The 23,353-nt window shown below is 37.5% G+C and overlaps 1 protein-coding gene across 4 annotated transcripts in view; it reads right to left on the minus strand.

The window, feature by feature from the left end:
- Positions 1–23,353, minus strand: part of EFCC1 (EF-hand and coiled-coil domain containing 1) — a 48,682-nt gene that overhangs the window by 13,129 nt on the left and 12,200 nt on the right. For all 4 annotated transcript variants that reach the window (XM_085235684.1, XM_085235683.1, XM_031555540.2 and 1 more), the window contains exon 3: positions 2,006–2,151. In XM_085235684.1, coding sequence (XP_085091810.1) covers positions 2,006–2,151 — 146 coding nt within the window. The remainder of the gene's footprint in view (positions 1–2,005; positions 2,152–23,353) is intronic.

Below are 23,353 nucleotides of genomic sequence, written 5' to 3' on the forward strand. Positions count from 1 at the left end.
ACCGCGCCGTGCTGCTGGCAGGAGCCCCTCCGGGGGGCAGCCGCGCTCCGCCATCGAGCCCGGCAGCACGCGGCCTTCGGGCCCCGCCGTACCGCTGCCGGCTGAGGGCGGGCGGCCCCCGTTGCCTGCTTTGCCTTCGGTCAGCTCGGCGCGTGTGTTAATGACATTTCGATTCCAGTAGCGTTCAATAAGTTACTGGCTGAACACGAATAAACATTGCTCGGGAACTAATTCCTTACGTTTTTTTTCTTCCATAGGCATTTAAAGGGGATAATGATCAGAGTTCACAAACATGGCAGGCAGCCGTGCGAGCTGATGCTGCACAGCACTATGCAGCCACTTCAAAACTTCGAACTGGTATGCGTAATCCACTGCGTTGCTTTTGCATCTGGTTATTATTTTTGCTAGCTGATACTCGGGGTTAGATTTTTTTAAAAATAAACAAAAAGTGTATGAACCTCAGAGTATTCTCACATGTATCTGAAGAATTCCCAATAATTTCCATTTCCTATGTGATAATTTCCTCTGCTTCATTTGAAAACGCATGTAGGAAAGGCTATTTTAGACATCTCTCATGCAGGTTATGATGAGCAAGTTTGGAAGCCAGAGAGGAAAAAGCCAAAGTTCTTAGGTATCTCTCTTGATGTAAAGGCAGTATTTTAATAAAATACTGCCATTCATGAAATCATGGAGCACTTTGTTATTATGACACTTAAGCAGTAATTTGTAACTTCGTTAATGCAGAAAAATTTGCACGATTCCATTGATCCACCTGCTCTTCTGCTGTAAGAAATTTGTATTTGTTAAAGTGTAACTAAAGATCTTTGAAAATAAATTTGTATCTAGATTCAGACAACTATTGTATCTGGGTTTATCCCAGATGTCCAGGCCTTTTTTTTTTTTTAATTTGTTCAATGTTACAGTTTTGTTCTGACTCATTTTTCTTCTCTGGCTAACTTATTTGAAAAACTTTTGCTAGAAAGTTCTCTGAACTTGAACTGTGACACATATCAGATGTAGAATCCATCTTTGAGCTGGCTGAGTGCCTGATTTAATAACATTTGTGAAAGCAGGTTCATTTTGTAAGCCTAACTAAATGGAGAACGTGCTGTAACGCTATGCTTATGTTTATTGTTTTTTGCATCCCTGAGCAGCTGCTTGCCAACTCCATTACATACACAAAGCCTAATTTTACGCATTACAAATAGATCTCTCAGTCTGTGGTAAAGATGTGTTCTTACTTGCAGTTGATTTCAGGTAGCTGTTTTTCACATCTTTGAATGAGATGTGTCAAAAATCACTGAATTGATTTGCAGGTGGATTTACTTTGCAGTTGCTGTCTAGTTGGCACTGAGCAAGAGGTTGGGAGAAGAAGTTTGGCGTTGTCATAAATGTCTCTAACGATTACGGCAGTTAAATGATACACCAGAAGTTGTCATCTCATTAAAAGCCCAAGTAAATCCTAGTCTAGGTCACTTTTAGCAAGAGCCAGTCTAGGCAAACGTGAGGATCTTAGAAGACTTTCAAAGAATGCTTCATTCAGTCCCATGAGGAATCTTAAGTGAGTGATGCTATGACAGTGGTTAGGGGTACATGTGCTAAATAAGTTGGATCTCCTCAGAGATGTTGAAGCAGCCAGAATGTTTCCAGGTATCATGATTAAACTGTTTTCTTGTAAATAATTCTAGCTGATGTTTGGAGGTTTTTATTGTGGAATTAAATAAAAACTTCATACTTCTAAGAAAGGAAGGCTGCTTTGGTAAGATGAATCATGAGGGAAAATCAGTTGCTTTAAGTCATAATGCTAAGTGACACGTTCAGTCTTGCATGAAGCAAAATTATGTTGGGAGGGAGAAGTAGAAAGCTGAGATATTACCTCTTATTTAAATCTAGGGCTTCAAGCTATATTGAGACTTATTTGTGGCTTTGGATTAATATCTAATCAGTTTTCTGCTGAGGATCTTTAAAAATAGGTGAGGGAATAGTTGAGTACTAGGCTTGATACCGTTTTCAGAAATCCCAGCTCTGCCTGTGGGAGATGTTCGATCTTGTTGTACAGCAGAGAAGCAGCATCTTCCATCTGACAGAGCTGCTGCATCTTTCTGTTCTGGGCTGCTTCTGGAAGCAAGCTGAAATTTCACAATTTCTGATCTGGAAAAAAAAAAGACAAAGTAAGGTGAACTTGTAGGAAATTTGGAGAAGCCAAGATGAATGTCCACAATGTGACACATGAACGATGAATGAAAAATATACTGTTCAAACTTGAAATAAAGGAAGAGTCATCGTTCTTCAATGCCTGTGAAGTCAAACTGCCAAGGACTGCATTGAGTCCTTTTTTGACAGAATCAAAGGAAGGTGCATTTCAACTATTCTTATATTTAGATAATAAGAACTAAATATTGCCTGTAGCTTTTAGTTCATGTCAAGGGCATCTGGAAAATACATATGGAAACAGTCTACTCTGGCCATAAATTCTCCCTTCTTCACTGGCAGTGATAGAGCGCATGCTTCATTTTTAACAAGAACACATTTACAGCTAGGGTAGCAAGTCTTACATCCAGTACTTAGACTGGTATCCAGGTTTGTAAATGTCAGGCTACAGCGATGAACCAAGACTGTTCAGCCTGAAGACCAGTAATAGGAAGCAGCTCTGCAAGAGTATCATCTTCCTTAATGCTAATATTAAAGGCTTTCTGTGAGTCCCTCAAATCAAATTGCAGGGAATGAGGTGCCACATGGGTAGCAGTAGTAGCCAGCAGTGTTGTATTTCTCAGGTTCAAACATTTTATATGTACTCAATAATTGGTTTTCATACTGCCCTTGTCAGACTTTTCACTATACCTTATACATAAAAATATGTAGTTTGTGGTCTGCATTTCATAAAAACATACAAAACTTGACTCCATTTGTTTCGGTGACACTGAGATTTGAGTTACTTTATTTACAGGAGCTTTTAATGACACTATGCACTTAATTCAAAAGCAAAGTTAAGATTAGTATGAAGTACTTCTGCCTTCTAATTCTGTGCTCAGTTATTTATAACAGAAGACATCATTAAAGTGCCTTTAGGCAGTTCAGATCTAAGTTTCCTGAGTACAGGGGATGAAGAGACTGGAAAATCAAAAGGAATGACACATGAACAGAGTCTCACACCTGCAAATGTGATCACTGCGCTTCTGAACTGCTAGCAATCCTAAATCTGTCTTAAAGGAAGTAATTTTCAAAGCATGCTACGCCTGTCTTTAAGACAGGTAAATACCCTGATTGTCAGCTACACTAGAGATAAGTAGCATTGATTATGGATTTTAAAAAAAAGTGTGCCTGATGAATGCAAGTCCTTAAGCTTATCAACAAAATCTATTTTTTAAAAAGTAGCTTGATTTATGGGAAAATGATTATTTGTACTGAGGGAATTATAGTTAGCAAAATGGACAGAGTTGAGGCAGTACCTTTAAGGAAATTCAAAGTAGGAGGAATAATACAGAGTTAATTTTCATGCAGTTGAGATTAAAATGCTCTAATGGATACCCTGAAAGACAGTGTAGTTATCACTATTGTTACTTTAGACAAAATACAATGGCAGTGTGCAATACTGGTGACAAAGGAAGTGAATCCAGATGATCCTATTTACATCCAAAATAGTAGAAATGCATTCATGAAACTGAGACAAGTTACAGTACTGAATTTATTTCAGCAATCCGGTTCTTTTCACTATATATTAGTAACTCAATTCCACAAATGGTTAGTGAAATTAGAGTTATGATGGAATTATGAGACCGGCTATTTGTAACAGCAACATAGTCATATCAGGTAAATGGAAAATCAGTCTGTACATAAACTTTGTATCAAGTATTTTCAGAGGTAGAAATAAGCAACCTTTTGGATATGAAGCTCGATGAACAGAGACAGTTCATTACAAGGTTGTATACATTACACGTGTGCTGTGTATGCAATGAAATGTAATATACTTCATATAGAGTACTTTTCTATTGTTTCCTTTTCTACAACTTGGAGAACAATTGACTTTCAAAACTGAACCTCAGTATACTTTCCCATTTACACTACACAAATAGCAGCGTCACATTGTTTTCCCAGTAGGAGCCATCACATAGTTCATAAATTATCTACATGCACAAGAAAGCAAAACGAATTCAGATTTACAGTAAATTAAGTTCCCTCTAAACACTTCCTAGGATTAGTTTTGGTTTGTTGAATGCTGAATATTCCCTGCATTTAACACACTAAATATTCATCAGCAAAAACTGAGAGTTAAAACTCCTTGAAAATTAGTTCTGCTGAAACTAAGTTATAAAACAGAATATTTTTGTGCAAATCTTACAAGTACTTCCTGCCAGTAAGTTCAATTACTGCTCGAAAAAAGACATGACATGTAGTAAGACGAAAACTGGTGCCAACTTAAGAGATAAATATTGCTGAGAGCTTTTGTTTAAAATACCACAGCTGCTGTTGATTTCTGAAGAACCACACCAGTACTGGATCTCATGGTGTCTGTGGGTGTATGTGCACTGGGTGAATACAGTCATGAGTTTAACAAAACAAAAAGTCTGTATTTCAAAAATTTTTAGGCTAAAAGCTTGAGGCAAACCATGTTAGAAAACATTGCTTCTTTTTCACTCTCCAATAGAGCTGACTGCATGAAAATTAATGATGTGTTTTGTTTACAGCTGATGGTATTAACTTAGCAACAATCAGATTTCCTGCAAAGTCAAGGGAAACAGCAGCCTCCAGAACGAAGCCTGGCTGGTCATTTAGCTTTCATTAGTTCAGGGAGTGGAAGAAGGAGGGAAATCATTAGGTAGCCTGCAAATAGCAAGTCTGGGAATTCAAAATGGAGACTCCTGGGATCATCACTGCAGGGTTTTGCTGTGAGTTTAGTGTTGTGGTTAGTAACTGTGAAATGGAGCGAAATACTTCCTTTGACAAGGATGTTACTCTTCAGTTTTCTGAACTATGCTTATTTCCTTTGTTTCTAAAGAAAAATAAGCCAAGGTCTGATATTCAAGGGATCCCTGATCAAGGGATCATTGACAGTCTTCTAATGGCTGTATGGTATTTGTGGGTGGTTCTTTTAATTTTGAACTACTGTGTAATTTACATATGTTTGGAGATTTTTAGAGATGGAGATACTGAGATCTCATGGGCTACTAACTGTAGTGTCAAAGCGGGTTAAAATTTTTAACCCATAAAAAAACTCAAAAGAATATTGAAGTATTTTGAAAATCTTTTACACCGAAGTGGGTAAGCACTGCAGTTTAATAGAAGAACTGTTGATGGTAATAATGTATTACAGCTGGCAACCTTGTTTCAACTTAGCTTGCAGTCCAGAGAACATTGAGAAGTTCCGATTTTTTTTTTTTCATTTTTTAAAAAAGAAAAAAAAAAAATTTAAAACCCTCCCATAAAATTCAGTGCCTTTGTGAGGACTTAGATAATAGACCACTCTGGCCAGTTTCAGCATAGACATAAATAACACCTTTCACCTCTCTGCAATTCTTATAAAGGAACTTAAAATTAGCTGATGAAATACAAAGTACAATTGCTGCAGTAATTCTCCTGAGATGTTGTCATCAGCTCTTTTTAAATGTTGAGAAAGAAAAAGAGCCATACAGATGGTGTGTTTAGGTCTTCCTGCTCAATACATGATGAAAGACAGCCATATTATTCTCCTCTGGAGATACTCACCTGGGGAGCTAGAAAAACATGTGAACTTTGAGCAAGGGCCTTCAGACCCGGCTGCTTCAGAATCAAGATTTAGATCTGGCTCAGGCTCTGTTACTTATGCCTTAGTTTCTTTAACAGAAATATAGCAAAGCTAGAATTTCTTATGCCCTAAATAAAGGGCAAAGATTACTAAAACTAAGCATAGCAAGTGCAACTATTTCAAGGAGTTTGGGAATGGAGTAGATTTTAAATGTGTGTGAAGGAACACATGGCTGGACAAGCTGGAATTTCAGAACTTTTCTGTGCCAGATAAAAAATGAAGAAAATACGGGAGGGCAAAGTGAGTAAATATGGATATTTTTGATAGAAAACAAACAAAATACCCAAGAGATTTTCTATTTGATGAGCTAAAATAAATGTCAAGGATCTGCTGGAAATAACTGCGCTGGAGATAAATTGTCATGGTGTGCCTTGCCAGGCATCCAGAATGTGATGTTGGCTGCAGTTTTTAACATAACAGTGAATGGGGGAGGTAATAGGAAAGGACTGATGGCTATGAAGGGAGAGGAGGTACAGGGATGGGAAATGTCCTGTGCAATGGAGTTTTAAGGAAGGGATGTGTTAAACAATTGTTTCTCATTCCTATAGTCCAAAACATCTTAAGACAAGTCTGACAAGTTCAGAGCCAAAGATCAGAGAGGCAGAGCCAGAAGTCTTTTTGACTGTATGGAAAGTTGGGAGGAGGGGGAAAGGAAACTGCTGCTCCTCACATTGCTGCAAGGAAAAGTTGGGCATTCCTATTGCTGGACACTGAATGTGAGATGGATTCTCATCTGAGTTTGGGCACAGAATTAGAGCAGATTTAATTAAGCAACGAATCTTTACTGTCTACTGGAAGAAAGGGACTGTTTATTTTACATGAAAATAGAATTCCACATTGCATTTGGGCAATATTTCAAGAAGGCAGCAAATCTGTGGCTGGATTTTCTCAATTCTTCTGAGCTTAAAAGTAGATGTAAACAAACCAGCAGAATTTTGCTTCATGCTCCACACTATTGGAATACACAGTATCTCATCACCCCAAAGTGAGGTGATGGAGGTGTGAATGGAGGCATGGTGATGTTTTTTGTGGTGGCAGAAACACCACGATCTCCTGATTTCTCATCATATGATTTAACCACTACGTTATTTTTTCTTACTTGGGAGCTTTTTATTGTTCGGTAAAGCTTAGAGTGAGATCCAGACACTTAATTTTAAACTGAGGGGGATCCCAGGAGTTAAAGAACAAGCATAATGAAACAGGCTAAGCAGGCTGCATTCTCTGTCATGGTAAGTGCATAAAAGAGGAATCTCCACTCGTTCTTAAGCGTTGATTAAATTCTTTTCTCATTAGTATGCATGCAGCATCTAATGGGTCTTCATAAATGAGAAGCAATGTGAATAAACAGCACGTTTGTTTAGGGCAAAGATCAGAGGGGCAAGTAGTTCTGGAGGCGCCTGGGAAGCGTTTGTGTTGGGTGCGGTGAGGTTTCCCTGGTGACAGGCACACAGTGCCCATGCATGTTGGGTCTTTGTAGTGAGAATAATGGGCAGCTCCAGAGAAGGGAAATTGAAGAGCAGAGAGCTGGAAAGAACTGGACCTTAAAGTAATATCCATGACTAATTGGCTTTTAATTGGCACTGCACTTATTGTTATGGAAACTTCTAACTGCAGCAAAACTGCACCTGCTTCTGGTGCTAAACAAGTCTCTGACTTAAATAATTCCTCACTAATCATAAGATAACTCTAAGGAGTTATTTACCCTCACATTCATAGATCCTTAACTGTTCCCTTTTAGGGGCTTATTTAAAGCAGATTAAACAACTGTGTGGGCAAGTACATGGCCCAGAGGACCAGTTAGACAGACTGGTAAGCAGTCTGGTAAGCTAGGCTTTGTTTTGTGTTTTTAACTAAAATCGATGTGATTTATTTTTCTGTAAGAGTTCAGGAAACTTGAAATGGTTTTGGTTTTGACTTGTCTCCAACAGGGAATGGCAGAGCTCACAGTGTGTGCATATTTTGTCTCATTTTTGGCTTTTCGTATATCATACAGATGAAATCTGTTTTCACTCTAGAGCTAAGAGAATACATCTGCCTTTGGTTGATGCTTTAAGCTGTGCACCCCTCTGCAACAGAAATCATATTGAATGAATATTCTATGAACAATTTAGAATTTAAATTGCTCAATCTATAAGGCATTGAAAAGAAATTTCTGAAGGTATGATTTTTCTTATAGATAATAAAGATGACTAAATATCTTGCTTTTAAACCAAAATAAGGGCAAAATTGTATCATAAGAGCTTCAGTAATGCTGGTTACAGTTTGGGGAGATCTCCTGTTACTGGCTGATCACTTCAATTTTCTTGCCAAAATCACCATTGCTCAGCAAAAATCATCATGCTGAAGGCAGCATGTTTTCTGGCTCAATCTTTCCATCTATTGTATAGAAACAGGCAAACCTTGCAGTGGTACTGTCATGCATAGCAAAGTTATGATTTGTTTTATACAGCTCTGTCTACGATGATTTCAAGCATTTTTGAGACAATACCAACCTTTTCCATCTTTTGATTTTGGAGAAAATGTTAACGTTTGGATCAGTGCATAGCCCTGAGCATTGCATTTTCCAGGGAATGCAAAAATGCAGGACTTTGACAGGAGCGCAAAGCTGGGAGGCAGACCTTTCAATCAGGAAATATACAACTGAATGAGTTGTAAGGGCCAAGCACACTCCCTAATGAAATTTCATATGGTATCCAAATTCTTGTCGTCTTGCCATTCTTCTATCAGTAAATGTTTGGGAAAAGCAGCCACAAATTAGCTTCTCTTCCCCTCCCTCTGCGATCCACATGGAAGATGATAATTTACTGTGCTGTTAGCTGTTCACTTAGAGCAGAAATGTGTGCAGAGAATGTAGAGAATCTGACCCTGTTGGTAGAAAACAGATGTCATGATGGTGCTACCTGACAGAAATACTTAAGCTTTAAGCAGATTGTTTTTTCCCAAGGTTCTCAGCTTACACAGTGTCATAAGGTTGCTTTAAGTCTTGGAGCACATACATTACATTAGAGTTATTTGAAGGATCATCGTTTATTTTTCCTATCTGAGCCTTGTCCCATTCCTGAGAAGGTTCCTTCTTGACTGTTGCAGAAGCTGCTAGTATCCAGTCAGGTGAGGTGCACATGAATGGATGTTATTGTTAAGCCAGAGAAATTCTCATTTGTGGAAGCTAACTCCTGTCTCTGCTGGAGACCCTGTATACTGCTAGGCGAATTACTCTTGTTAAGCTTCTATAGGTAATTATTGTTACCTATGTACAGTTAATAACTGGGTCCTGACTTTGGGGTTTGTGTGAGATTTGAGTCTATGGGATATGAGAAATGCATTTGAAACATGGAATCACAAAGCTATAATTTGTGGTTTGCTCTAAAATACTAGGTACTATGAACGTTAATGTAAGTCAGAGTGAGCACCTGAAATGGCCAGCAGATCTTGATGGTAGCTTTTCTTGTCTATTATGTTATACTGTGAGATGAACTTATTTATATTCAGGCTAACACATAAGGCCTCTTTCGTTATATTAAGTAAGAACCATCTAGATGCCTTTATGCATGGATACACACACTCACACAGTTAAATTTGTTACAAATATATGAGAAAGAAAGCTAAACTGAAATGGCATGACCAGGTTTCTTCCTGTGACCTGCAGAATGCATGGCTTTCAGTTCTGAAATGCAGCTCAAGATCTAAGTAAGCACTGCTATTTGATGCTTTCCTAAACTTGTTTGTATTTGAAACTTTAATTTACCATTAATAAACTGTTAGTCACTTGGACTGCTTAATGGAAGATGGAAGATAATTAGGCTAAACAGAGAAAGTAATTACAGTGCTTTTATAATCACTATATATATATATATATATATAATTCTATACTTAGTGAGGGATTATATTGCATGGTGGTAGTTCTGAGCATATACAAGATGAATGAAACTGCTCTATGTGGGGTGTTTTGTGTTCAGTAGCCACTGATTTGTCTAGGAGAAGTATGCATCACTTTGGAATTATGTTACTCGGATATTTCTGCACCATTAAGGAATTGTTTTGTAACAAAATAAAGGAAATAATTTCCAGATGTTGCTCCACTGGAATGAAGATCTATTGCCACACCCTTATTATCTGAATTTCTAGAGCTCGCATGCATGCAATTCAGATTTAATTAAAGCTAGAAAAATATATATCACTTGTTCTTGATTTAACCACTAGCTCAAAGATATTTATTAAAGCTTCAGCAAAACTTCTTGAAAGTCTTAGTGAAAACCCTGGGTTCAACCTTCCTACTAGGCATGGAAATGGCAGTCATTCCATTACTCCTTTCTTCTTATCTTTTTATACAGCTCTGTCTTTCCCTTCCTTCTGCACTGGAACAATTATTTTAATTTACACAGATTGCTCTGAAAATAATGTGTCCTACTTATTTCTGTGGAAATGACAACAGATACAAAAAGCACAATAGCGCTGTTCCATAGAGCAAATTCTCAGCTGCAAAACATTGTTTTCAGCGTAGTCACCACCACTAGCTTTGCGTTTTTGCTGGAGATGAACAAGAGCCTGCATGCCGTGCTTGTAATGAGCTGCACCAGAGGAGGTGACCAACTGTCACTACTTCCAGAAAGCACTGCCAACTGCTTCACTGTGCTCACAAACACTGTTTGGTCTCCATCAATGGCTCAACAAGTGTTGATAATAAATGTCAGTGGGTTCTTTAAAGCCTACAACCAACAAAAATAACTGAAATACCACAAAATTTTAAACCACAGGGGTATATATGAGGAAGATAATTGATATGTGGCAGATAAACAAGTGCAACAGAGCTGTAGTGCTGTAGATAGTTTTCTTCTGCCATTGCTTGTATTTATAAAGGAAAAAAGACCTTATATATTCAATCGTGTAGCCATGTGCTATTTAATCCCTATGAATCTTTCCCTTACTTCCTGTGTGCTAGACTGTATGTCATTGAAATCTTTTTATTGTCTCCTAGGTAAAGAAAAGTGTTCTTCCAAAGGGTAGGGGCAGTGGGATAGAGATCCTACTGAACTCAGCTACTAGAGCTCAAATCATTGATAAGACATTGTTTCTCAGTTCTGTTTGCATGCATGGAAATCTGTATCTATCACTTATAGCAGAAACTGAAAGTTCATAGTTAATGTCATGCAAGTTCCTTCTGTACTTATCTCAGAGCTTCACATAGAGCTTAATAAATTTGGAGAGGCAGAGAAGGAAGGTGGCTCACTTAACTCTGCGCTTTAAACTGTGTGTGAGTTATTTCTGAGTAGTCTTTATTAGGTATTTTGGAAGATAGGATACTGATGTTAGCAGAAGAGGCAGTAGCCATCAATGCCCTAAGTCAGCTACTTAAGTTCTCCCAGGAAAGTCACATAAGTGCCCAAATGTTCCTCCAGGAGAGCTTTCCTGCTGTGAAAGATGAGCCTGGGAGCTCCAAGTGAAAGAGTGTAGGACTGCTTTGAGGCCTGAGTTGTTGTTGCCAGCAACTTTCTGTTGTGAACGTGGGGAATTTACAGCTTCCATGTTCCTCAGATCCTGTATCAGGAAATGAGAACAACAATTACCTCATCATGTTGTGTTTTCTATTCCACTAATGTTTGTAAAACACCCTCAGATCTTTAAAGAAGGCTATTTAATTATTAGATACTATTCTCCAAGCTCCTCTATATTTAAGCTCTGTGCCTACTATTCCAATGTATGTTTTGAAGTAGATTTAAGTTTCCTGAAAGCAGCACGTCCATTGTTTTCAAGTTCTACGTTCTGGTAGGTGATTTCCAAAACACAACAGTGCCTTTACAGTAATCCCCAAATAATTAATTTCCTTCCTCATAATTTATTTACCAGTTCATAGAGATCTGAAAAGTTTGCCTATTATTAGGTAGACTTTGACAGCAACTATAGCAGCTTCTATTTAGCCACGCGTTGGTTTTATAGCTGAATAAGAAATGTAATTAGGAGGAAGAAATGCTGATGACAAAAATGTAACGTAACCATATATAGATGCTCATTCTCACGTAAGAACTTATTTCTGACACTGTGTGCTAAGCCTTTTCTGGCCTCCCCATGGGTGGATCTCTGCTTACCTCAGCAGTACTTCAACTGACAGGTCTTCTGCTTCATCTGATGAACCTCAGTTCCAGTAAGTTTGTCAAGCATACAAGATATCTCTTCCTACAACACCGAAGTACTTGAGAAGGTGTGCAATTTTTGCTAAGTGTAGCCTCGTTGCCACAAAAGAGTTTAATGACATTTTATTTTCACTATGATGCATTATTTAGGTAGGATCTTTCATCATGTGTGACTCAGCGCTACACAGCCTAACTTGCTGAGAAATGGCTGGTTATGGGTGGACAGCAGACTCCAGAGTGGCCCTGCAGCCCTTCTCAAGTGAAAGAGCTAGCAAGTGTGATGAAGGGGGGCAGATGGAAATTGTTACAACGAAAATTGTTCATAGGAAGGTTAGATAACCAGGATTCACTTTTCCCAATTAACATTAATTTAGAATATTTTTGACAAAAGGTTTTGGCTTCTCACTTCCTTTTTTTTTTTTCCTCCCTCTCTTTTTTCTTTTCTTTTTAATTTTTTTTTTTAAGCTGACAATACTTAAAAAGGGAAAACCCTGCAGTTATTGGACCTCCTGCCATGCAGTGGCCCCACTGCATCAGTGAGATGCAGTCTGCTCACTTGGGCTCACAGCTGCCTCTGTGAGACATGGTGCTGCTTACAGCAACGGGAGCCTCGGAGTGAGCAAAGACGGTTCTTTTGGACAGTCTTGCAGGTATTTGGAAGCAGATACTTCCTTTTGTTTTCATAGAGTTTCCTCAATAGATTTCCACAGGAAAAGAGGGAAATCTGTATGAAAAACAGGAAACAGTTCTCAGAAGCAGAAAACTGTAACAGAGCACTAGGAGGAAGACTTAAAATAAATGTGGTTGTTTGAAACTGTAGGTGATACTACTTGTATTATCTTACTGCAAAAACAAGGATTAAATTTAACATCACAGAACTATAGTAAAATTTAAAAATAAAAAGGTATTTATAAAAATATATTTAGCCTTTCAATTTAGTTCATAGTAGGTGGCTAATATCTAAACTGTTGCAGCCAGATTTTAAGTCATATTTTCCATTTCTGATCTCTTACCCTGGACAAGTCTTTTGGAAAATTTCTCATATGCTCCAGCCTTGGATGAGATCCCAAACTTCCTAATGCTGATCCATCCCTCTTGCATCTGAGACTTAATATTTTCCCTTAGCTCTGTGTTCTAAAATAAAAATTTCAAATCCTAAAATTCATGGGTGTGTTATAAAAAGGAAGTAAGGTTAGCATAAAATCTGACATGCAGAAAAACTTGCTAAACAAAATCTATAGATTTCACAAGAAAGCCTTTACCGATCCATTATTCTCAGAGTCCCATGAAGCACTAAGTGCCTTGGAGAAGTTATTTTAACTTTTGTTGCAAGCACTGAGAAAGGATGTGAAAGGTTGTCTTCAACTCTCAACCTTGAAAACAAGTGTGGTCACATAAGGAAACTGCTGACTGCAAAGGGACCTTATTAGCCTACATAGATTTGAGGATGAAACCCTTTTGTTTGTAAATCCTTAAGGAGAAATTGGAGCTTCATCTTACTTCCATTTTGTACATCTAATAAAACCAAACTCCAGGAGAATGGGGGTTTGGCCTTCAGAGTGTGTTTGTATTTGAGAATATTAGAGACAATATATTCTGTTCTCATTTAATACAGAAGTGGGTTAAAAAGAAGTTTGAAATTATCACAGTGCAAATGCATCTAATTCAAGCCTCAACAAAAAAACAAACAGAAAAACTAAGCAAACAAGAAAGCTTACACAGAAAACAACTTTTTACCCATAGCATTTGGCTGGCAGTGCTGCTATTTTAAATTTTATAGCTGTACTACCTTCATAATGGAACTTCATGAAAACATTTCAGGCTTGATGTACTGTACTTCTGAAATTTCATTAAGCTGAGTGAAAGAGGCTTTGCAGATCTGAAGCAGTCCCATTGAAACCAAAGCAGAAACAGGCTTGATGTGCTGCAGTGTTTTGCAGTTTCTTTCAGCTTAGTCCCTCAATAAAGCCTGCTGGTTTTTATTTATGTGCTCGCATTAAAACTACTGAATGTACTGGTGTTTGCCTATACATCTCATGCAGAGCATAGAGATGTTGTTTGATTAAAGATGGCTGTAACAAAACAGTAGTAATGGAGATGTTTTCTTATTTTTGTTTTCTGTGGATGCTTTAAACAACTAACTGGGGGAAAAAATCAATATAGTGCACGTGCAACATGTGTACTGTTCAGCCTGAAATGTTCAAGTAGAGACCTTCTCATTCCAAAGCATCAGTTCCAGTTATTAAAATGATCTTGATTGTACTTATTACTTGAAGGAACATGCAGCAGTCTGTCATTCTATGATGTTTTGATGCTGTACAGTGTGCCGTTTTCTTCAGTAACTGAGAGATGCTAATAATCCTCCAACAGTGGATTTTTATGCACTATAGTGATTAGGCCAGTGATAACAGCTAAGGGTGGAATTTAACTGCTTGGCCTGGACTTCTGGTTATAAATTCCTTGAAACAGGGCACAAGTACCTAAACATCAAATAGCTGGCAGGTCATTTAAAACAATAAAGATACTAGCAGTAAACAAAGGCAGCTGTGCATTTATGTCCTTAAGGGATTTATGACCACATCCCATGAGCATGCAGAAGTTTGGATTGCATTAGCAAGGGCTCACTGAATTGTATTAATCCTGGCCAGAACTGGAACATTTAGGATAAATATTGTTCGTTTTCTAAGCTTCTGTCCCACTGGAAATAGAAATGACTTGAGGTTTCAGATGCAAGGGCCACTACTAATGGCTTTTTGAGAAGAGATAGGCTCCAGATTTGATGAATGGTCTAGGCTGGTTGTTTAAAAAATAAAAATAAATTCATTTTCTAGCAGAAGTGTTTTGTTTAAAAGTGAAAAGCCAAGCCCTTCATTTCCAGATCTCTAGTTACAACCTATGCACAATGTTAATAATGGAAAGAAAGCTTATACTGCTCTCAAATCTATTTCAGAGGACTTCAAAATCACATCGTGCATGACAGACTCACGCAACCTTTAAGTGCCTACTCTGATTAATACCTTATGGTGAGAATTCTGGCAGCTCTTTTAAAAAATGTTAGTTAAATATCCTCATCAAAATAATAGAAATCTACATTCCTGGGTTCATAGCAGTGTGGGAAATGCACAGTGGCAGACATACAGGCTCCCAGCATCCCTTAAGGCCACTGCTTACTTGGGTTTTAAGGCCCTGCTGCATCAAAGGTTACTTGAGAGTGTATTGTTACTGTTCAGCAAAGGGTTTAGCAACATCTTGACAAATGGCAGAACTTAAATGCCTGCATTCATTTCAAAGGAGATTCTTGTATGCAGCCTTTTAATCGGGTTCAGGTTTGATTCTATGGAAGTGCTTTTTCTAAACTAAACTGTGCAGGATTCTAGGAAATACTGTTGTGGGGGTTTTTTTGTTTGTTTGTCTTGTACTGGTCCTGGATAATCTGACACTGTCACTCTAGTCTTATTCACTTGATTTTATAACTTTCCTGTTGCAAATGATGCCTACAATATGAGGGCCATAACACCTGCTATTAAAACTAGATCATCTTTAATGCATCTGCTTTGTGCGTATTGCTCTGCTCGTTGCACTCTGTGTTTAGAGATGGAGACAACTGGAATGCTATTCAATGTATCTTACTCTTCCAATACACATATGGTAACTTAGCAGAGCTAAACCCAACTGATTTCAAGTTTTGGGATGTGTTACTGTTGCAGCTAACTATTTATTTTCTGTACAAGGGCAGAGGATCCACAGGGACTCTCGCTCATGAACTAACAGGTGTGCCAGCAAGTCACTGTCTGAGAGACTTCTACCACTGTCGTGGGCAGGATTTACGTGACCTGTTCGTGCTAGCATTAGCGTGAATTCCTTGGTCAATCAAAGGCGAACCTTTGATTAAGTTTTTCATAAGTCCTTATGCTTAGAAAATTGTAATTGAATTCTGCTATTGTTGTATTCTTTTGGCTTAAAGCCTAAGATCAAATAAGGTTTCATCTCTTACCTGTTAATCCTACTTTGTATCACCTATGTACAAAAGTAGTAGCCTTCGCTGTGGAAGGACCAAGGATTCCTGTGTTAGAGTTCTAAAGCCAGAGTTACCTCTGTGATGTATCTGTTCCCTAAACCTGTACTTCAGAGTACACATATTTTGTGTATTTGTACAAATACACGTATTTGTACACATATTCACAGCAAAGCTGTCTGCCCACCATCCTACATGCTAGGCAGGTATAAGCTCACGTGGAGGTTAAATTCTGTGATAAAATGTTTACAGAGTGCACTAGAATTATATGACATTCATCTTGGTCAATTTTCTATTGAAGGCTTGTAAAGAAAAATTTTGTGAGGGACTGAGTTGAATTTTAGAAGTTACTTGAAGCAGAGGTGGTTTATAAAGTTGATTAAAGACCCAGTTAGCACTGGGGTTATCGGCTGCTATTGAACAATAATGGCAATCTAATTTCCATGCTTTCTTGAATAGAAATAAGCCCCAAAATCGGGAGCTTCATAATATAGAATCCAAATTTCATATCACAAAAACTGTATTTTTGTGGTTCAGCTTAAGCCACTTGGAGCATGACTAAGTAATGATGTTACATCATCATTTAATATAAGTAACTGAAATCCAGGTGAAATGCACAGCTTTACAAGAATTCTTTTTTTTTAAATGAATACAAGACTGTATATAAGAACACGAGAAATACCATGCTAGGTTCAGAGTTTCAACACATTTACTGTCCTGTCTCTAGTAGGGATTTACAGTGGAAGCTTTAAAAAAGAAATGTGCACAGAGAAAATTTAGAGCAATGTTTTCCCCACTTCCAATAATAAGCATTCTGAAATTTCCACAAATCTGATGTGCGTATGGACTTCAGTGGTGTTTTAAATGACACATAAAAAATGTATCCTTAGTGGTACGTAAAAGCTTACCTAGGTATTTAAACAGCTTCACAGTTCCCCAGAACCATATCATTAATTTTGACCATATTATTTCTCTCCATTGGGAAGGACATTGGTTGGTTAAATAGCATGGAGTGCTCTTTCTCTCTGAATGCTAGCTCTCTTTGCACAGTAAAAATGAGCCAAGCATGGGTTAGAGCCCACTTTAAGGTACTTTGCAGCAGTAGACACACACAGGACAATAATTCCTGCTGAGCAGACAGACCACTTCTTGCAGTGCAATAAAACCAGGCTGTGCTTATGTACAGTGGATTGGAAGGCTTCAAAGGTCTCACAGAGGACTTAAGAAAAAAATCACATTTACTCTTTTCAAGCTCTGCTTATTTCTGTCATCCCACTGAATTTTAAAGGCTGCATCTCATCAAAGTTTTGCTTGCAGAATAGCCTTTTTTTAATCCCTAAGGGTGGAATTAGTTGATGGGTTTTGACAGTTTCCATTAGGAAAATTGGATTTTGAACTGTAGTTACAGTGCTGCCCTGTTCAGTGCTCTTCCTGTTATTGAATTCTCATGTCACTACATTATTTCAGAAAAAACATAAGCTGATAAATCTTAACACGTTAATGAGATGCCAGCTTAAAGGTACTCACTTCTTACTCCTTAAAAACTCCTGCAGCTACCAGCAGGAACTCAGGGCAATTAGCACCTCTCCAAATAATACCTGATGTTCTTGAGATCCCCTAATCCTATATAAGAAATGCTGAAGTCAAAGTAACAGCATTTTGAGGCAATATATTTATTTCTTCTACGAGACATAAAAACTTTGAATGTAATGCTAATGCAGATCTCAAACTGCTATTAAATCAATCTCACCTTGTGCGTGGGTTCATTTCATAGTTACATGCTTTTTCTTTTCCTGTGCATATATGGCCAACTGCTAAGTGCTTTGGAGTTCAGTTTTAGCATCATATATAAAATCTATTAGAAATGTATAAGTATGTATGCTGTTAGGTATTTGTAATTATTAGTCAGCACAGAACCTATAACTGCTGAAAACATTTCTGAATCACAGAATCATAGAATCCACCTCTGTAATCCAGGGAAAAACTACAATTCAGTATTTGGAAAACTGACAAATTCTCCTTAGAACTCTTCTTAACTATTTTTCACTTTTGCAAGTGTTTGAATTTTGAAATTCATGATGTTAGCTACCTAGAATTCAGGACATGCAGTCTTTTCCAAGGCATTCACTGACAGGAGTAGATGCTAGATGAGATTTTCCTGTATTAATCTAAGCAGATAATTTTGGCATGCTCCATACAAAGCGGCATCCTTTCCCATGTATGGCTTGTATTTTGTATCTTCTCTTCTAGCAAGTACACAGTAACTTCTGCACTAATAATATTTTTTTGAAATAGCCAGTGTTATAATCCCAGTTCAAAATACCCCTAGATCCTTGACCACCTTTGCACAGAACGAAGTAGTAAGATCTATTACACAAACCTACTTTCTCATACTGCTGTTTACAATGGAGTTATTATTCTGGTGATGTGATTTATTTCAGTGGTTGAAAGGAGTTTAATACTACAGTTTGAGTGGTCTCCATTATAATTATTATTATTAATAAAAGCCTAATAGTACAGGAGAAGCAGCACTATTTAAAATCAAATTAATTGTATTCTTAAGTAGCAATACTGGTCACGGCTTGGAATGATTAATTCTCTAAAGAATATTCAAGACATAAGTGAATTATGCAGGTGGTCTGAATGTGTTCTTTAATAATTTGTATCATTAACTCTAATTAAGCTTTCTATTCTATGGGACAACTACTTCTGTCTGATTCTCTTCCATTTGTGAGTCAGGCTGTTTTTATCACCCTTGTAGGGGCTCTTAGGGGAGTGAAGATTCTTTTAATGCATTTTTAGAATCTCTTCATTCTTTTTTTCAATTATATGTTATAATGTTATAATACTGCATATTTCTTATCTCAGGACTACTTGGACTAGAAAGGGAAAAAGCCTTCTTCCGGGGCTGGGGAGCACCATTTTTGCTCCCTGACATTCTCTGCAACATGTGAGAAACTAATTTAGACATGCATTTTTGGGCAGCTACAGACACTTGAAAATGCACTGTGAATGTGACATATCATAAAGTCCTTTAAATTATCAAAGGTAATTTTGATTACCTTTGGCATGCTCCATGTGGTATTAAGGTAAATTAATACCACATGCATATGCATGTAATAAGCAACTAAGACTGAAATGAGAAAATGTGAACAGAGTAATACCAACATGTCAATGACAGGCAGCTGCAAACAGCATGAAAATCAAGTAAATGTAAATGTTCCAGTACGTATTTTATTTCTGATAAACATACAGTATGTTTAAAATTATCTGCTTGCCACCACATCATAAACTATGATGTTAATCATTGGTCCAACATTCATACAAACGATCTTTTTCAGTTATTTGGCTGCACACAGGAAATATTTGCTATGCCAGCATGTCAGAAACTCTAAGTCTTGATTTTCAGACTAAATTTTGCTGTATGCATGAATGGATCAAAAGGATCTTTGCAATACTGGTATGGTTGTCTTTCACACAAAAATTGACAACTACATTGAATAGTGTTTGCTCGTTTCCAGCTCGGCAGGGAACTTCTGAATTTGAATGGAAATGAATTATGTAATCTGAATCTGGACAATAGACATCTGTCAAGCTGAGTCTAGGATGTGAAAGCATGACTGGAAGGCAGGGACTTCTGCTGGGTTTTGTCATATTCAATTTTGGTTAGGCTCTTCAGCTATCTAATCCTACATCCTATTCATTATGTCCCATGAACTGCTGCTTATGAGGAGTGTGCAAGGCATCCTGTGATAGGGTGTTAGTAGGGAAAGTGAACATACTGAAATAGAGGGGTTGGAGATTTTTCTTATAATCTAGCCAGTATTTATTGCTACAACTTGGAAGTTCTTTGTACTGGAGTAACAGTTTATCCATTTTAAATTCCAGTAATCTCCAGATATTGGTCATGCTTTGTAGCAACAGTACTTCAAATATATCCTTGAAACCACCTCTCATTTAGTTACACAAAGAATCAAAGGGCATCTGTAAGTTTATAATTCATCTTTTCCATGCTAAAGGTAATTTTAGAAACATTAAATTCTGTGGGCAATAGCAGCCTATGTCTGTGCTTATTGTAATCTTAACTTTTTAGACGAGAAAAATGATGTGAGAATAATTTCAGTGACTCTTCTTAAGCTTAGAGCTTGGATGCTCCTGAGTTTGGAGGTACATGAGGTAAACCAGGTTTATCAGATTCCTCCAGATTAAGATAAGGCAATGTTAAAGACACACTTAAGATCAAATTATATTTTGTCATTTTATGTATATTAAGATTTCAAATATAATACTTCTATATATTTTTCTCAAATAATTACTTATTGTGTTGTATCCTTATTCCTTCCCTGGAAGAATGTGTGTACACTGACTTGCTTGGTGACTCAGATATTTGCTGCTTCTGGAATGCTTTTTAAAAATCTGTATTTTAGTTACTTTTAAAAATCCATGTAATCTTTCATCAAACTAAGGATCTTGCAGGAAGGAATTGCACGCTTCCCTTTACCTGCTGTATAAGAATTGCCTTTTTCTGTGTGTTCTGAATGTGCCCCCTGTTTTCACGTGATAACCCACAGTTCTTTTGGAAGAGACTGAACAATTATTTCCTATCCATCTTGATGTCAGTGGAAATTTGATAGACGTTTCTCACAAGTCCCCAAAGACTGAAATCTGCAAGTGGCTACGACAGTTTCCTCATCTTTTGTAAATACCTTTTCTATGGCTTTTCCAGTTTTATTCTATCTTTATTAGATGGAAGAATCCCACTGTCTTGTGCCTGATATAGGTGGCTTGTGAAAATGTAATTGTTTTGTTTTCTTCTCTATTCCTTTCCTAATAAACTTTAATAGTCTTTGCTTCCCTCACTGCAACTCAGCAACTGATCTGACACACTCCTACAGTGACAAAACCCTAAGATCTCATTCCTGAGCAGTTATTATAAGCTCAGTCATCAGTGTATCTGTGAAGCTGGAACTGTTTTTTTCCAGAGTGCCTGTTTTAATTAACATCATGTCACTTGCCATTTTCATCATTCAGTCGCTCAATATCCTAAGATCATTCTGCAATTCTTCAGTTGACCCTTGTTTTTAACATCATGAATAATTCCAAGTAATTTTTTACTCCCACTTTCTCTAAAGATAAAATAACCACATTACTGCAGCTTTCTTTGCCAGGCGATATAAAGCAGTGTGTTTTTCCAACTAAAACAAAGACTAAGCAAAAAACATTTTCAGGTACTAACCAAGGCTCCCAATCACAACTAGATCAAGACAGTGATTCAGATGCACTTTTAGTGAAAACTGCTCTGAGGTAGAACTTCACTGCATTGAATTCCAGAGATGAATTCAGCCTCAACTCTGAACCACAATGTCTTCTCCAGTATTTTTAATAAGATACAAACATCTTGACAGGTCGTGTTTGCTAATGTGTTACAGAGTACCTTTTAGCACAGGATTATCTTTTTAAAGTATAAAACTTATAATGCCTACCATCTATTGGGGTATACTAGTGATATATGCAGTGTGAATTTGCTTAATTGAGGGAGGAAGAAAGGTCATTTAAATTAAGGATATACAATCAGGGCCATGCAAACGTTACACCTGTTTTATAGCACTCACTTCTGATCTAGAACTTCGTATGCTATATTCTGAGCCAGACCACATTTTAATAGATTCATTTATAAAGGGCTTTATATATATACTATATATATATATATATATACACAATATATATAAAGTCCTTTATATAGAGATATCTATAGTTTGTGTAATCATGGCAAAGGAGCATACGTTCCCAGAGTCTTGGGAGGATTACTGTCTTTAAAAAAGTGCTTATTTTAAAGTTGTTTAAAACACAAAACAAACATTGAAAAGCATTAGTTTCCTTAACTTCACAAAAAATAATAGAAACCTGAAACTGAATTTGGCTTTCTGTGTCCTGAATTGGAAGATAATTTGTGAAATTGATTTTAAATGCAATACAATATGTAGATATTTTTCCATGTTTCAGCAGCTCTCCCAGTTCATGTTCATCTTGCTCTTGTGAACTATTACATCATCCTCCTTGCAATGCAGAACTTAGGTAAAGTCAGCCATTTTTTGTTATTAAAGTTTTATTTTGAGCCAGCCCTCTGACCATTTCTGAGATCAATCTCATCTTTGTTACTTTGTTCTTCCCACTAATCCTGTTCCCTCTGACCACAAAATAAGTATCTAAGCCTCGCAGTGTATTTTATGCATGCAGGAGCCATACAGACTGTTCTTATAGTCAGAAAATGAAAGGGGGTTCATCTTCCCACCAGGGCTGTTCAAACACTGGCCTCTGTCATAATGAAATTGAGGAAACAAACAGCTGAGTGTTGTCTATCTCCTTTGGATGGGCCCCTTTTTTTACCACCCTCCACAGCCTCCCTTTTTGTTTAGTACAAACCATGCAATTTCATCAGTCATTCTGACTGCTTGATTTAAGCTTCCATCCCCTGGGTCAAGAAAAGGCTGGCAAAGCAGGAAGGATGAAAGAAGGTGACATTTTGACAGCTCCTTTTTCACGATAATGAGCAAAAGTGCTTTTTCTTCCCCTGCTCCTGGTCACTGTGGCCTTTTCTTTATAGAGCCACATGAAGGGAAAAATTGCCAGTTGAGCTCTGCCTTCCATGGACTGACTAGATAAAGTGGAGGGATCCATGTGTCTTTTGTGAGCTCTGCCTATACAGTCACTGCTTTGTTCAGGGGCTATTTTCTGTGTCTCCTGTATGTAATCACAGGTAAATGCAGATTAATAGAATTAGATTTGAGTAGGTGGAGCACCAAAGCCCATGGCTCCTTGTATCTTCTCATAATTTGGTTCTAACCAGGCAGAACACTTTGTCGTGTGTTATATGACTGACCAAAGAAAGTGCTTGACAGGTTCCATAATTGATAGCTAACAAACATGATTTCTGTTGCAGAACATCAAACTTAAAATGACTTTTCTAATCAAAGCATCATGTAGTTGCCCACTGAATAATTCATATGCTGTGTAATATAGTTATCTAAAAAACTTTATGTACTTTATTTAAAATGCATTTGTAACCATTTGGAAACTCATAATAATAATGAGCAAAAATAAAAAATCAGACTGTAGCTGAGATGTAATAAAAGGGAAACAGGAGAACATAGAACACAAATGATAGGACACTATATAGAGCTTGTTTGTTTCAACAAGGGACAAAGTGGCAAGTGCAAGACTTGCAGCCCCAGAATAGAGCAAGTATATAATTCTGCTGTACAGAGATTAATCATAACCATTCTGACAGATATCAGCCCTCTGGCTACACTGAAAGGTCTTTGGTTCAAAGGTGGTGCATTCACCAGGAATATTACCTCAGTGCTGGTAATATTTCACAGCCAGAGGACTTTCCCTGTTGCAAAGCCAGGCTGATCACAACCAGGGCTC

The sequence above is a fragment of the Meleagris gallopavo genome, chromosome 14, assembly GCF_905368555.1.
Source record: "Meleagris gallopavo chromosome 14, MGAL_WU_HG_1.1, whole genome shotgun sequence".
NCBI lineage: Eukaryota > Metazoa > Chordata > Aves > Galliformes > Phasianidae > Meleagris > Meleagris gallopavo.